Raw genomic sequence first — 16,837 nt, 5'->3', positions numbered from 1 at the left:
AACATGATGGAATCCCAACATAAGAAACAAATGGAATCCATAAAACAGATGCAAATAGATTTCCAGGACATGAAAAACTCCATTGAAAGTCTACATAGCAGAATGAGCCAGTGTGAGGACAGAATTTCATATATAAAAGATAAGATTGCAATTAGTGACCGGGAAAAGAAAAATTGCTTCAAAATTATAAGGGAACATGAGAAATCAATCCAGCAGCTGCTAGATGATGCAAAAAAGAATAACATAAGACTGACTGGGCTCAATGAAGAAAGAGGAGAGAGTGCAGATGACATAAAAAACCTCTTCGCAGAAATAATGGCAGAAAACTTCTCAAGCAGGGGAAAAGAGCTTGACATACAGATAAGTGAGGCATACAGGACTCCAAATAGCCTTGATCAAAAAAAATCTACACATAGGCATATAATTGTTAAGATTCCAGAAACACAACAGAAGAACAAAGTTCTGCAAGCATTCAGAGAAAAGAAACAAATCACATACAAAGGAAGGCCCATCAGAATCACAGCAGACTTCTCAATGAAAACCCTCAAGGCAAGAAGAGCTTGGAGTGATGTATTTCAAGCCCTAAAGGAAAACAGCCTCCAACTCAGATTGATGTACCCTGCAAAACTATCTTTCAAAATGGATGGAGAAATAAGATACTTTCATGACAAAGAGCACCTTAGGAACTTCGTGAATATGAAACCAGCACTCCAAAACATTTTACACAATAGCCTAGGAATGGACATTGAGGATTACAACCCCAGGAAGCAAAGCAGAATGAACCCATCTGGCATGACAAGAAATTAAATGGAAAGGGAGAGAACTCAACAAAAAGAAAAAGTCATGGCAATGACAAGTCAATACGTTTCAGTTATAACCATCAAAGTTAATGGTCTCAATTCACCAATCAAAAGAAATAGACTAGCAGAATGGGTCAAGAAGCAAAATCCAACAATATGCTGGATATAAGAAACACACTGAATTCAAAAGGAAACTCACAGACTGAAAGTTAAAGGGTGGAAAACAATACTCCATGTGACAGGAACCCAAAAAAAAGCAGGAGTAGCTATCCTCTTTGCAGATCAAGTAGATTTCAAACCAACACTGATTAAGAGAGACGAAGAAGGACACTACATCCTTGTAAAGGGAAGAATCCAAGAGGAAGAGATGACAATCATAAATATCTATGCACCAAACACTAGTGCACCCAACTATATAAAACAAATATTAAAGGACAAGAAAAGTCATATATGCACTAATACAATTGTAGTGGGGGACCTCAACACCCCACTGTCACAAATAGATAGATCAACTAGACTAAAAATAAGTAATGAAATACTAGAACTCAATCGAACTCTTGAACAAATGAACTTAACAGATGTTTAGAGTCTTCCACCCCACAAAATCAGAATACACATTCTTCTCAGCTGCACATGGGTCATTCTCCAAAATAGACCACATACTCACACACAGAACATGTTGAAGTAAGTGCAAAGGAATTGAAGTTATCCCCTGTATATTATCAGACCATAGTGCAATGAAATTGGAGATCCATAGCAAAAGAAACTCAAAAAATTTCATAAACACGTGGAAACTGAACATCACACTTCTGAATAACCAATGGGTCACAGAGGAAATTAAAGAAGAAATCAGACAGTTCCTTCAATTAAATGACAATGACAATACAACATATCGGAATCTATGGGACACAATGAAAGCAGTCTTACGAGGGAAATTCATAGCAGTGAATACGCATATTAGGAAAACAGAACAAGTCCAATTAAACAACCTGATGCTGAACCTCAAGCTTCTAGAAAAAGAAGAGCAGGACAACCCCAAAGCTCATACAAGGGAGGAAATTATAAAGATCAGAGGAGAAATCAATGCAATGGAGACTAAGAGAACGATACAAAAAATCAATGAAGCCAAGAGTTGGTTCTTCAAAAGAATCAACAAAATTGACAAACCTTTAGCCAACCTTGTCAGAAAAAGGAAAGAAAAGGCCCAAATCCATGCAATTAGGAATGAAAAGGGTGAAATTACAACAGACCCAGCAGAAATCCAGAGGATCATCAATACCTACTTCCAGAACCTATATGCCAATAAGATGGACAACACAGAAGAAATAAGACAGATTCCTAGATACATATGAATTACCAAAGTTGAACGAAGAAGACCTAAAAATTCTGAACAACCCAATATCAACCAATGAAATCGAAAATGTAATTAAAAACTTATCAACTAAGAAAAGCCCGGGCCCTGATGGCTTCACTGCTGAATTCTACAAGACATTTAGAGAGGAACTGCTGCCACTACTGTTTAAACTCTTCAATGAAATTGAAAGGGAAGCAATACTCCCAAATTCATTCCTGCAAGCAAGCATCACCTTCATCCCCAAAGCAGAGAAAGACCCAACCGAAAAAGAGAACTATAGGCCAATCTCACTAATGAACATAGATGCAAAAATCCTTAATAAGATACTGGCAAACAGAATGCAGAAGATCATCAAGAAGATCATACACCCTGATCAAGTGGGATTCGTCCCAGGGATGCAGGGATGGTTCAATATACGAAAATCAATTAATGTAATACACTATATCAATAGAGCCAAGGACAAAAACCATATGATTATCTCCACAAATGCAGAAAAAGCATTTGACAAAATCCAACATGCATTTATCATAAAAACCCTACAAAAAATTGGAATAGATGGTCTCTACCTCAAACTGATAGAAGCCATCTATGAAAAACCAACAGCCAATATCATACTAAAGAGTCAAAAACTGAAATCCTTCACATTAAAATCAGGAACAAGATAAGGATGTCCACTATCACCACTCTTGTTCAATATAGTTCTGGAAACATTAGCCACAGCAATTAGACAAGAGAAAGAAATAAAAGGAATAAAGATAGGTAATGAAGAAGTCAAATTGTCATTATTTGCAGATGACATGATACTCTATGTAGAAGACCTCAAGAACTCCACCAAAAGTCTTCTAGACTTAATAACCAAATTCAGTCAAGTAGCTGGTTACAAGGACAACACACAAAAATCAATAGCTTTCCTCTACACCAATGACAGACTCACTGAGAAATAGGGCAAATAATTCCTTTCACAATAGCATCCAAAACACTGAAATACCTAGGAATCTACCTAACGAAAGAAATCAAAGACCTGTTCTCTGAAAACTATGGCACTCTGAAAAGAGAGATTGAAGATGATATCAGAAAAGGGACAGACATCCCCTGCTCCTGGGTAGGAAGGATTAATATGGTGAAAATGGCCATACTTCCAAAACTGCTATATAGATTTAATGCAATTCCAATTGAGATCCCAGCAGCATACTTCATAGACCTCGAGAAAACAATCCAAAAATTCATTTGGAGCAAGAAGAGACCCAGAATAGCAAAAGCAATTCTAGGTAACAGAGACATGGCAGGGGGTATCACAATCCCCAACCTGCAACTCTACTACAAAGCTACTGTGATAAAAAACAGCATGGTATTGGCAAAGAAACAGACCTGAGGACCAGTGGAACAGATTAGAAGATGCAGAAACAACGCCAGACACACTCAGCCATCTCATCTTTGACAAAGGAACCAAACACCCTCACTGGAGGAAAGATAGCCTCTTTAATAAATGGCGCTGGAAAAATTAGGCTTCAACTTGCCAAAGATTAAAACTAGACCTGCATCTCTCACCATGCACTAAACTAAAATCAAAATGGATTAAAGATCTAAATATTAAAATAGAAACTCTAAACCAGTTGGAACAGAGGTTAGGTAGAACCCTTGAAGACATCAGTGTAGGAAAAGATTTTATGAACAAAACCTCAGTTGCCCGTGAACTAGCACAAACAATCAACAAATGGGATCTCTTCTTATTAAAAAGCTTCTGCACAGCAAGAGAAACCACCAGCAGTGTGAAGAGACAACCCACAATGTGGGAAAAAATCTTCACCTGCTCTTCCTCAGACAAAGGTCTACTATCTCGAATCTATAAAGAACTTAAAAAGATCAGACCTCCCAAATTTAAAGACCCAATCCAAAAATGGGCATCTGAAATGAACAGACATTTCTCAGACAAAGAAGTAGGAATAGCAAATAAATACATGAAAAAAATGCTCAACGTCACTGGTCATTCGAGAGATGCAAATGAAAACCACGCTGAGATTCCACTTCACTCCAGAAAGAATGGTTGCTATCATGAAATCAACCAATAACAAATGTTGGCGGGGCTGTGGGGAAAGAGGAACCCTGCTCCACTGCTGGTGGGAGTGTAGACTGGTGCAACCACTGTGGAAATCAGTATGGAGATACCTCAAAGAACTAGGACTGGAAGTCCCATTTGACCCTGCTATTCCACTGCTGGGGATCTTCCCCAAAGAATTAAAAGAATCATACCACAGTGATATATGTGCACCCATGTTCATAGCAGCACAGTTTGTAATAGCTAAAACTTGGAAACAGCCCAAATGCCCATCAACTGGAGACTGGATAAAGAAAATGTGGGTTTTTTATAAAATGGAGTACCACTCAGCCATAAAAAATGAGAAATTAGAGACATTTATAGCTAAGTGGATGCACATTGAGGCAATACTCTTAAGTGAAATAAATAGGACACACATGTGTAAATACCGAATAGTTTCTCTGGTGTGAGAAACTGAAAGTGTAAATAAGGACTCAATGTATAATAGGTAATGTGAAATAGGAAGAAAAGGGGCAAAGGGGAAGGAAGTGGGAGGGCTAGGGGAAAGGATAGAAGGGAATGGGATTAATATGAGAAAATGGAAAAATAGGAACAAAATCTTTGTAAATAGGGAGGACTGGAAGGGTTGAAGGGAGGGCTGGGCAAGGGTGAAAAATAAGAACCAAGAGAGACTATGTAAAGGTGCAAATTTCCAATGATGAATGTCATTATGTTGTATACCTAAAATGTACCAATGATTAGAATGAATAATTGATAATGTAAAATAGGAAGAAAAGGTCCAAAGGGGTAGGGGTAGTGGGAGGGGCAGGGGAAAGGAAAGAAGGGAAAGGAAAAATGATGAGAAATGGAAAAAATGGAAATAAAGTCTTTGTAAATAGGGAAGGGTGGAGGGCGTGAAGGGAGGGCTAGGAATGGGAAAAAAATAAGAACCAAGATGCATTATGTAAAGGTACAATTCTCAATGAGAAAAGTAATTGTGTTGTATACCTACAATGTACCAATAAAAGAATTTAATACAAAAAAAAATTCAGATACAGCCCGAAATCCAATATAAAAATATTTTTAATATTAAGTTGCCAACAATAGCATGTTTCATAAGACATCTGAACTAAAGTTCATCTGTGAACTACAATATTTCCATTCTAGAATATTTTGGTCAAAGCAATAAACAGGCATTTAAGCCCTCTTCATCATTTAAATTCAGCCTCCATCACAACATAAATCACTATCAGGAAAAGAAGATAGGATCCTAAGTTCTAGCATCATATATTTTTACATTTAATAACCAAAAATACCTCTATGTAATTCTTTTCATTTATTCAATTTTATGTTATTAAGTTGTGAGAAGCAGGTACATAAAATATGCACCATGAAAGGGTAAAGCTAAATTAAGGAATGAAATGATTTGCATAAAATCTCCAAATGATCCAGAACATATCTGCTTGGTGTTTGATGATTGAAACTGCAGGTCTAGGATACATAAAAATGGAATAAAGGCTTATTATGTCTATATTTCCCATCTCTTACATGTTTGATTTAAAAAGGGAAAAAATAATCTCTGAGTACAGACCAAAGGCAAGAGCCCTACATTCTGTGACTGGAAAGTTAGAGCATTTATTATTTTTCAGACTACTTCCTCTTACACAGTTTATACCTCAAATCCTCTCACCACTAAGGGCACAACCCTCTGGTCAAGTACAGAAGATCCTGAAGTTCACTAGCCCACCTGACAAATTTGATTCACACAGTACACACAACTAATCTACAGTTCCTTTAGTCTTTACATAAGCATCCTGTAAGCTGCTTGTGGGTGATGCCCATGTCACTATCTGCCAGTCGGCAAAATAAACATCGAACAGATTCTCTATGATCGGCAAGAATTGCCAGTAAGGTGACAAGCAAGCCAAAAAAAAAGGTGGTGGTGGGGATCCATTTATCCAAGAATGGTCTACAGCTATCCCTAGAGTGAAACTTGGCAGAAACCATATGAGAACTGCCCAGAAACACTCACAATCCTTATGTATAATTTTGCAGTTCTTGCCACATTGCTGCAGGGAATAATCTGCAAAGGAAGATGACTGCATAAATTAAGCTTTCCAAGTACACTTAGGTTAATTCTCTATTTTTTAAAAAGTAAAGGAAACCCTTTGATTGGTGGCGATGAACTGATCAAGCATCATTCTGATCCCTGGTTTTATTTCTAATCCAAGACAATACCTCTTAAAATACTGTACATCCTGTTCCACTTCACAACCCAAATTAGGGAGTCATTTCAGAGCAGGGTTCATAGATAGGCAGCTCAAACTGAATATAGCTGAAAGACTTGTTATGATTGGCCGCAAAGTTGTTGTTGCTTTTTTTCTTTTAATGAATTAGTTGTCAATACTTGAAAATAAGATTTCTGATTTCTCAGCACCCTTGGCCCACACGTCTGCAATGATCAGCTTGAACACACTCATTAAACATCTGCCCCTTTTGCATGAGGCTTGCACTTTCCAGCTGACCTCTATCATTTCCTGTGGACTTCACTTGGGCTTTCTCAGACCTGCTTCTACTTACTCATTTACATTACCTGCCTGCAGGCTGAGTTTGAAAACTCTGCTTTAATGAAAATAGCGTATGAATTTGGCAAACAGAAGTAGTATTGCTCTAAATGAGACCAGCAAGCAAAGGAAGAGGAGGAAGAAGAATGGAAGAAAAGGGGGGACAAAGGGGAGGAGTAAAAGGCGGAAATAGAGGTAGGAGAGGGATCAAAAGGAGAAGCGGAAAAAAGAAACAAGAAGAGGGAAGGGAGATTAAGAAGCTGTTTCTGCTTTCAAAGAGTTTGCAATTTAGTGAAGGAGTACTAGATAATTTAAAAGCAACAACTGATGAATACAGAATAAGCCAATATGGAACAAGTAAGTAACTAGGAAATGAAAAGTAAAGGTTATTACACAGTGGGATGGATTTATTAAGGAAAGATCTCCAAAACTTCTGAGTAGGCAAAGTAATCAAACAAGATAGGCCAAAAGAAGGAAGTCAGATCTTTTAAAGAAGATACACTAAAGGCAAAGAAATAGAAATGGAAACTAGCAGTCCCAAAACAAACAGGGATGAAGGAGATGACGGAATGAGTAGACAGAAGGCTTAGCTGACTGGTTTACATGCAGAGTACAGAAAGACCAGAGTGGTGCAGGACCAAATGGTAGTTCTGATTTGTGCAAGTTTCCTTAGCCATTTATTTCATGTAGCTTCAATCAATACCTCAAGATCATTAAGAATTCTTTTGAAGAGAATCACCTGTAGAGAAGATACTATTTCAACAGAGTACCTTTATGAAACTAGTCTGAAGATCAGAAAGAAGACAGTAATGCCTCCCTCTCTGTGCTTTGAGTATGTCAACTAAGGGGGAAAATGGGAGTTTATAAAAGGCAAAGAAAAGAACATAAATAAAAGGCACAGAAAAGAAAAAGCTAAAGTAGTAAAAGAAAAAAATGATAAGGAACCCCCCCCCCAAAATCAGGAGTAAGTTTGTGGAGAAGCATTGAAAGTATGAGCTATTAGCCTCAGGTGAACATAAACTACTTTCCATCTGCATTGATCCCCAGATTCTCCTGCCCTAAGTGACCTCACATCTGTCCCACTTCAGTTCCCCCATTTACATTGCTACCCCTTCCTAGCAAGCCTGCTCTGGGCTCCCTGCTGCTAAATTTGCTTACCTGAGGTTTCTGGATAGGTTTACGCCTGGATGACTCAAAGGTGGGATAAATTGGTCGTGTTGCTGCCCGCTGGGCAGGATCTTGGCACACGAATCCTGAATGGGAAATAAGCAACATTAAAATCTGCCATTTTAGGGGCCAGGGATTTAGCTCTGTGGTTCCACAGCCTGACTCGCAAGCGCAAGGTCCTGAGTTCGATCCCCAGTACCGAAAAAAACAACAACAATCTGCCACTTTATAAGAAATTAGCAAGTTTGGCTGCATCTTTATATGTACCATTTGGTTTCATGGTTATAAATATTTCAGAGATCCATTCTCAAGAGGATTATGCTGGTGGATAAACAGCGGAAATGTGATTCTAACTGAGAAAGATAGGTAGATTTTTGATAAACTCTAAATAAATGCATCAGTAACCATTTAAAAATACAAAGTTGTTAATAAAAACAAGTTATTTTAAAGTAGCTTCCTGGATGATAACTAAAAAATAAAGTTTTTCCTGGGAGAATCCAACAAGTGAGCAGTCCTGTGCTGCTACACAATCTACTTCTAGAATTGCAGAAGGAGGTCTACTGGCAACTTTGAAAATGAGCTTTGCAAATTATCTACGGCTTAAGAAATGACTTCAGTTAATTTCACTTACTTCCTAAAAAGAGGTGGATTCTCATCCAAGAAGAATAAAGTAGCTAAGTTTTATAGCATTTACTGGTACATCAAGTACTAGTTCATCTCAAATACGTTTTATAATGTCTTTTGAGAGAATGTTAAAAGCCAACAATAAATCCACATCATACCCACCTGACTGCCCATCTCCATTTCAAAGTCTTGGGTTATTTACTTAAAATGGGATTTCTTCCTTGGGTAGCTCTGGATATAACTACTACAGAAGGGATCACATTGAGACCAGTAGAGACTGTCTAGCAGAAATATAGCCAGTCTCCTTATAACAAGGCTTCTTCAGTTGGGTTTCACTTTCCCAGCTCAGAGAAAAATATACTTTCTGCAGATCTTTGCTTAATTCTCTGCCTCAGCTCATAATTCCTGTGCCCCAGGTCTCAGCCTTAGTTGTGGTTCAACCTCAGGACAAAATGGAGCCAAGGGGAGTAGAAACATATAAACACTTCCCTGAAAATATAATTTTTTAGTACAAAACATTCGGCGTGGCTTCGGAACTGCCAATTGGCAACACCTATGGAGTCTGACAAAATGGATGCGCTGGATTATTTTTATGTGAGCTCAGTTCAGAAAACACTACTACTCACCTACAACAGTGAACATATCTGAAATCATACTGGCTTTAATCTTTAGGTCCAGAGGTGCATCACTAACAAAACAGAAAAAGAAAAGAACTATTGGTAATTCTATAAGTTAACAAAGTAGTTGCCTCCTAATGGGCCCCAACGTAGCAAACTTTCCAAATGTCAATGAGAAAGCAACACAAAGCACATCAAATCCATGGAAAAAGAAAAAGAAATCTGGGCAAAAGTACAAGAAATAAAAGCCTGGTTTTAAATGCATCCTCTGTAAGGAAGGCCCAGCACTAACACATTGATTCCCTGAAAGAGAATCTTTTTATTCCACGAGGTCTTGTGCAATTTTAATTTTGCACAAGTCAAGAATATTGCTTCATTATCACTGTGGATTTTAGGGGTTCAACTTTTAGTATGTGCTTGTGTGAGTGTGCCCGTCATCCAAATTGTTTTACTGATGCAATCGTTGAATAACATTCACATGCAAGTCGAGAAACTTTGGTCACCTTTGTACTTTTTTTAAGTCTTCATTTTCTGTTCTCAGTCAATCTTCTTAGGCTTGCAGGTTTACAAACAGGGCAAAAAGATACAAACAAGCCACACCAAAACCTCAGCAGATAATGCAGCAGGATCACACAAGGAAACAGAAACAATGTGAACTGAAAGGAAGAGCCCCTTGGTGCTGGTGACTGCCAGGATGGCTTCAGTGCTTCCTCCTGAACCAGACTATTCTGGCTGCTGGACCCTGTGTTCACTCTAGGGATCTCTGACATTGTCAAATATGGTTTATTGGGCAATCTGCAAAAGGCTGACCTACACAAAAGTGTAGCATAACATTTGAAGCATCTGTAATATCTAGCTTTACACCTTACTACTGAAATTAAGCCAAACTCCCACTCTAGAAAGTAGTCAATCTGTCTTTATTTGATTACCTGGCATTTTGCCAATGTCTCTTATCCTTAAAAACTCAGCAGCTGGGTGGTCTTTGGCATAAATCTCGAGGGTTCTCTGTTTAGAGAGTATATAGCTAATAGAAATTCTGGCTGTAACTGCACATATAAACAGAATCTTCTTTCATACTGAAAAACGTTTCATTCTTATGAAAAAAAAGACTGGTTTTCAAAAGCTTTTCTGAAGATTGCTCGAAGTCTTTAGACTTTAATCTTGGATGGGTACCAGGACACAGAACAGGACAAATGGACCAGGTATTATCTAGAGTGTCCTCCAACCAGCTTCATCCCTTTCCACTTTCTGAGGACTGAAGTACGCATAAACCTTTGCTAATAAAGGGAACATAATACCTTACGTATTTCTTTAGCCTTAGTAGAAAACTTACAAAGTTTTAAAAAAAAACCTGGGAATAAAAATGAATGCAAAAAAAAAACAACAGTGAGGGGTAGTCGGTTAAAATCATCATTTTTGCCAGGTATTTAGCTCAGTGGTGCCACTGCCTGCCTTGGAAGCACAAGGTCCCAAGTTCGATCCCCAGTACTGAAAAAACCCACAAAAAAACAAATGCAAGAATCATCTCTTAGAATCTCAATCAACAGTAAATATATATTGCAAATGACTAGGAAGACGGGCCCTGGTTGACATATGAACTTTGGTAACACACCGTAATTCATCTAAATTTAAAAAGTTAAAGTGATCTCTGACTAATAGCTGGTGTCTTCCAGTGTCAACAGAAATGTTCCTGCTCCTAAAGGAAGGTGTTTTAGTGCCCCTTGCAGGTTTATCCTTTTCATGTTTGATGGAACTGACTTACCAGGCCAAGGAAGGGGAGAGATTCACTTCCAACAGCCATGGCTTCAGAGTGGAATCTATGAGCACATCAAAGCCGTATAGTTCTAGAAATATAACACAACACATAAAGATCACTTTCCACATCACAAGCACACAAAGATCTGGAAGATTCAATCGAATCAGTTCCCATCAGAGGCTTAAAAACTTGAAGAGTATAAAGCAGTAAGTAAAAGTTAAAGTGAAAATCTTTCAAATTTAAGAGAAGTTAATCATGTGCTAGGAATAATTTTAAAACAACACTACAAAGTTCCAATGTTTTTACCATCCACTGTACTGACGTTCCTGAGTTCTGTTAAGACAGCAATATGACTCAAAAAAAGGTAACGCCCATGCTGTGTTTATATATAAAAAAGCTGAGAAAAGGAATGAGGCATATCCAATAACAATCCTGCTTTGGGCTTCCTTAGGATTGTCTTGCACTACCACCCCCACCATACTCTGAAAACAGGGATCTACTGAAAGAATCTCTCTAGGATCCTTCCATCACCTTTCCTTACACCTAAGATCTTGCATCTGCAACTCATGTCAAGAAGATGCCTAAATGTGAATTTATTATTTCTCTTCTCTGATGGTTTCAAAACAAAACACTTGGTCTACAGACAGAAAGTCAGAGGAGAAGAGAGGAAGTCAGCGGTAGCAGAGCAGGATTGTGACAAGCCACCTGCACCACTAATATTAATTAAGAAGGGACGGAGCCAAAGATCAAGTTTCCATGGCTTCTGGAATCTTCAATGATTTTCTTCTACTTCCCAACAATGGCAAAGGGCAAAGCAAGCCTTGTTTTATTTAACAAATTCAGGGATGAGACGTTAACTTTGGAGCCCTTCATATTATTACCAATGAAATCCTCTCTACAAGGAAAATCACAGTGTGCAATCCTTGGTATACATATGTCAAACACATTAGACTTTCAGAAGTCCCACTCAGCCCCAAACATCCCATTCTGTGTCATTAAATAAACCACTTACACTTTTTCTCCGAGAAAGACTAGCTTCCTTACTTACTGATCAGAGCTAATGTCCACAGAACACACAAATGTCTCCTGAAACAAATTTCCTTGTCCTTCTGTAGTCAACTCCCACCATCCCCATCACCTGGCAATCACTATTCTGAGTTTTGTTTTTTGCCTTTCCCAGAAAGTCAAATAAATGGAATTGGTTTAGTTTGTAGCGTTTGAGCCCGGCTTCTTTCATTTCGTGGCATGCTTTTGAGATTTATCTATGTTCTTACATGTATCAATAGTGTGGCTCATTCCTTTCTATTGCTGAGTAATATTCCACAATATAGGCATACTATAATTTATCCAATCAGCAGCTGATGAATATTTGTGTTGCTTCCAATTTTTAGCCATTATGAATAAAGCTGCTATAAGGATTTGTGCCCAGGTATTTGTGTGAGCATATGGTTTCATTTCTCCCAGGTAAATACCTAGGAGTGGGACTGTTTGGTCACATGGTAAGTATACATTATCACTGCCCACTTCTTACCTCCTATGTCATCTTCCTAGCACTGTCCCTCCCCACTGTAGTGCATTTTCCAAGGCCATCAGAATGACCTTTCTAAAAGAAAAAGGTCTAACAGTCACATAGTGACAGGCAGTGAATTGGTTTAACAATAGACACTAATGCTAGGTTTGTTCCTGGAGGATTTTCAAATGGTCACTGCTAGTAACATTGTACATATTTCCTTTGTTACAACTCGGTCATCTGGAGCTTTGGGTCAAACTATGATAAAAGTTAAAGAAATAAATAATAATCCTGCTCAGTGAATGTTTCCTCCAATGAATGTTTCCTCCAGTGAATGTTTCTACAAGAGAAATCCAAATTTACCAGTCTTTTATAATCTGGCGCTAATCCACCTACATAACTTTATCTCCTATACCCCCACTCCATGCCAGCTACATCTAGTCACACTTCTTAACATTTCAAAAAATGTCACCTCTGGTCATGATATTTATTTTATATATCATATTCTCTCTGTCAGGAACAGCTTTCTCTGGCTGCCCTCAGCAAATCTGGTAACTCCTGTATTCCAAAAGCATTATAATCACTCTACTTGTGCTGTCATTTATCATTTATTCCTGCTCCTCCCCATTTTTTAAGAGAAAGGGCCATGTCTCATCTGTCATTATATACCAATGGCCTTCTCCATAACTAAAACATAGAAAACAATGAAGAAATATTAAAGAAAAATGCAAGCAAAAAGCAACATACAATTTTCAAAGACAAAGTAACCTGCAAACAATTTAAAAATAAACTGCAGTAAGTTCCCTCCAAAATAACCCTGACCCACATGACTTAACATATTCATGATAAAGCCAACAATCCTTAAAAACATTAAGAAAAATTCTTATTAAGAGTTTTACAAGGACTAGAAATGTACCTCAGTGCTAGTGTGCTATCTTAGGATGCACAAGGTCCTGTATTCAATTCCCAGTATCACACATGAAAAAGAATTTTACATAATAAAGATATATTAAGCAAAAAACTTATAAAAGATGGCTAAGGAAAGGACAGAGAAAAAAAAAAGATCTGTTAGAGAAATAGTTCATCCAGGACCTAAGAGATTATTAAGCATGTCACACCACTAATTCTGGAAATAATCTACTAACCTTCCAGAAATTAAGTCCCAACGGAAATGATGGTCCCCAAGGCAATGTAAAGTGCTGATATTAGCCAGTCCTCGCTGTCATTGAAATTCTTTTGTATAAAGGAAATTCTTTTCACCTTGGCTTTGGATTTGAGTTTACAAGCTAAGAGAAAAGTCTATATAATGGGGTCCAGAAAGAGAATTTAGAAAAAAATCAGACCAAGATCCCACAGGAAAATGAACTCAATAAAAGAAAAAGCCCAAAGCCAACTGTTAACTAGGCCAGTAAGTCAATATGGTATCTGGCCATCAGATACAAGGGTAGACTTGAAAGGAGTATCTAGAAGTAGGTACTACTGACTAGGAGGGAAAGAGAGCCCTTTTTCAGGCCTGATCTGGTTACAGGAGACCAGAGGAGAACACAGGATACCAGGCATGCCAAAAGTGGCCGAGCTCATCAGAACTTGTCTTTATGTGGGTACAGAAAGAGGCAGAGAGACCTGGATCCCAAACTTGGCTTTGCTATTTATTAGCCTCATGACCTAGGACAACTTACTTAACCCTTCTGAATCTTTTTTCCTTGTCTATAAAATAAGGGTTTTATGGTACATGATTGATAGATAGTACATATCAACACTGTTGAGGACTAACGGGAAAAAAACAATGTTTGACAAACAGCAGGTACTTCCCACAGAAATCTGTGTGACAGTAAATGTCCTTTCCAGCCTCAACAGGAGCAAGGGATAAACCAGGAAAGGATATTATCTTAAGAAGTAAATACTTTGACTTTCCTTATTTTTTATGGGTGTGCTTCCCACTTTCACTCATTCCAGTCATTTATGGACACCTTTCCTCCAACAATGTCAGCTTACCCTGTGAAATGGCAAGAACAGAAGCCACAGAAACAGAGAGAGATGTACCAAGCATGGCTGGTCTGAGCAAACAAGTCATTGGTCTTAGCAAAATAAGGCCGAGCTCGTCAGTGCCCTAAGTGGCCCCACAGTTGGTCCACATGATCCTACACTACAGAGAACCAGATATAGCTCATCACCTCAGCCATCCTCACACACAAAGATAAAACCGCTGTTAGCAGCAACATCTTTAGAGGACAGCTAATATCCTGTTGTTTTTGGCTGTTTTTCTTCAACTGGTCAAAAAGCTGTTCCCATAGTGATCTCACAGTGCCAATTTCCTCTGCATATTTAAAGAGCTGCTAGTGAAGCATATCCTTACACATGACATCATATTTTCACAATCTTGGGAGGCAGTAATAATTATACTGTCAAAAATCTGTTTTACTGGAGGAGGCATCAAAGATTACACAATTGAAGTCCTGTGATCAAGACGCAGTGACTGCCAGGGCTCTTGCAAAGTTCCACTTCTCCAGCCTCTTTCATCCAAGCTCTTTCACTCCCTAGCTATAGAACCTGAGAGGGATTCATTTCTCAAGGTCTCCATTTCTATATTTGGACTACTTATTTTCTAAGGTCCTCTCAGATGTACAATCCTATGAAAAGGCATTAAATGGCTACATTTCAGATAATCTGTGAAGGCTTCTAAACCTATACATAAAACTGATGACACAAATCCAGATCTATATATTTACTATCTCATGTAAAATCTGGTTTGAGAGGAACAAACTGTTGATGGCAATGCACTGCTCAAAGACTAACCTATGCCGGGCATGTGGCAGAAACTGAAAAAAAAGTTAAATGTGTAAATAAAGGTATGAATGAAATAACTGAAGGTTCCTGGCAACAGAGCTGGACATTCATTACAGGTGTTAGGGTGGAAAATGAAGCACAGGACAGAAACCCTCAGATGGCAATGGAATGCCCCTGGCAGAGAGTCATAAAGTGGAAGGTCAGCAATAATAACCAGAAGAATATTGGGAACCCCATTCCTGAACTACTTGCTTCCTCACCAATGCTCTGTTTAAACCAAAATCTTCTGGGAAACTCTCAATTCCTGTTTACTCTAACACAAATGAAAAAAAATGCTTACTCCTTGTAACTTAAACCTCAGGGGAGGCTATGAGTTAGGAGACAAAGGGATCATCCAAATATACTCACGTATACAGAATCATATCTGCCCAGGGGAGGCTAACAAAGCACACAAAATCCCAGGGCTGACAGGAAGTGGAATTAGAACCACAAAAGCCAAGAAGACAGTCAACAATTTAAAAAACTCCAGATGCACTCAGCTGACTGAAACTGAACACAAGCAGGAGAGGAGAAAGGAGACCCATGCTGGTCTCATGGACTAGGGAGTATTTCACTGAGTCAGAGGAAATCACTACTACTTTCCCATCAAAATGTTCTACTCCCATTAAATCTGGTAAATTTATAAGCTTCCAAAAGGCAATCAGGTAATAAAACAACATTTAAAAGGAAATATTTAGAGAAGCTTTCATGATTAACTCCTTAGAACAAAGATTCTCACAATAAGGGCTATAAGAAATTTACTTTGTTTTGTTTTGTTTGGAGACAGGTCTCACTATGTAGTTCAGGCTGGCCTTGAACTCACTATGTAGCTCAGACTAGCCTCAAACTTGTGGCTATCCTCCTGCCTCAGCTTCCTGAGTACTAGAATTAGAGGTGTGTGCCACCACACATGACAGAAATTTACTTTCATATAAGAACCAAGTAGATGTAGAAAAGAAACTTTTATTTATTATTTTAATCTAATGAGGTTTTAGAGTTCTATTTCTAAACACACTGGGTTCTATCTTCAAACACACTGAAATAACTGTAAGAGCTCTAGGCCCTTACCAAATCAGGTCCATTGGGAAGCCTCCTGCCAGGCCATTAAAGGCAATGAGAGCAAGCACCAATCATTCACCTGGGAAACATTTCCAAACAACCTCTAAGAGCAAAAGACGCTGCTCTGTACTAGAGGGGCAAAATCAATGGAGACCTTGTCACTGTCCTCCAGGAGCGTCCATCTGGTAGAAGAGATGGGCACATAAATGGCTACCAGACGACACGCAGGGACTAGCGGAGAGTTATGAGCAGAGGTCTAGGGCCTGAGGGTGGGACAGTCCAACCTTGACCAGTGGAGTTAGTAAAAGGTCACCAAGGAAGGGATACTTGGGTTTGTCTTGAAGAATATCAGCTGTCTAGGAGGTAAAGTAAGACAAGAAAAATGATCCAGACACAGAATAAATAAAGCATGTGCAAAGGCAAAGGGTTAGAAAAGGTCCCTGGGGAGTCCAGGGAAATGGTGTAAGAAAAAAAGTGGGGTGGGAAGGGGGACACAGAGACTGTCAAGAATTCAAGAAGATAAAC

General features: G+C 38.5%; 1 protein-coding gene across 24 annotated transcripts in view; it reads right to left on the bottom strand.

The window, feature by feature from the left end:
• Ttll5 (tubulin tyrosine ligase like 5) overlaps positions 1-16,837 on the bottom strand; it is a 300,152-nt gene that overhangs the window by 205,636 nt on the left and 77,679 nt on the right. For all 24 annotated transcript variants that reach the window (XR_015444939.1, XR_015444938.1, XR_015444940.1 and 21 more), the window contains 3 exons: positions 10,924-11,005; positions 9,171-9,232; positions 7,912-8,006 (listed from right to left, as the gene is read on the bottom strand). Coding sequence is in view for 18 of the 24 variants with exons in the window: in XM_087195100.1 (XP_087051226.1) it covers positions 7,912-8,006; positions 9,171-9,232; positions 10,924-11,005 (239 nt within the window). In the remaining 6 variants the exon portion in view is untranslated. The remainder of the gene's footprint in view (positions 1-7,911; positions 8,007-9,170; positions 9,233-10,923; positions 11,006-16,837) is intronic.

The sequence above is a fragment of the Heterocephalus glaber genome, unplaced genomic scaffold (genome assembly GCF_053883595.1).
Source record: "Heterocephalus glaber isolate CG9 unplaced genomic scaffold, H.glaber_assembly_v1.0 deba00001608, whole genome shotgun sequence".
Taxonomy (NCBI): Eukaryota; Metazoa; Chordata; class Mammalia; order Rodentia; family Bathyergidae; genus Heterocephalus; species Heterocephalus glaber.
This window is presented reverse-complemented; position numbering and strand designations above follow the sequence as displayed.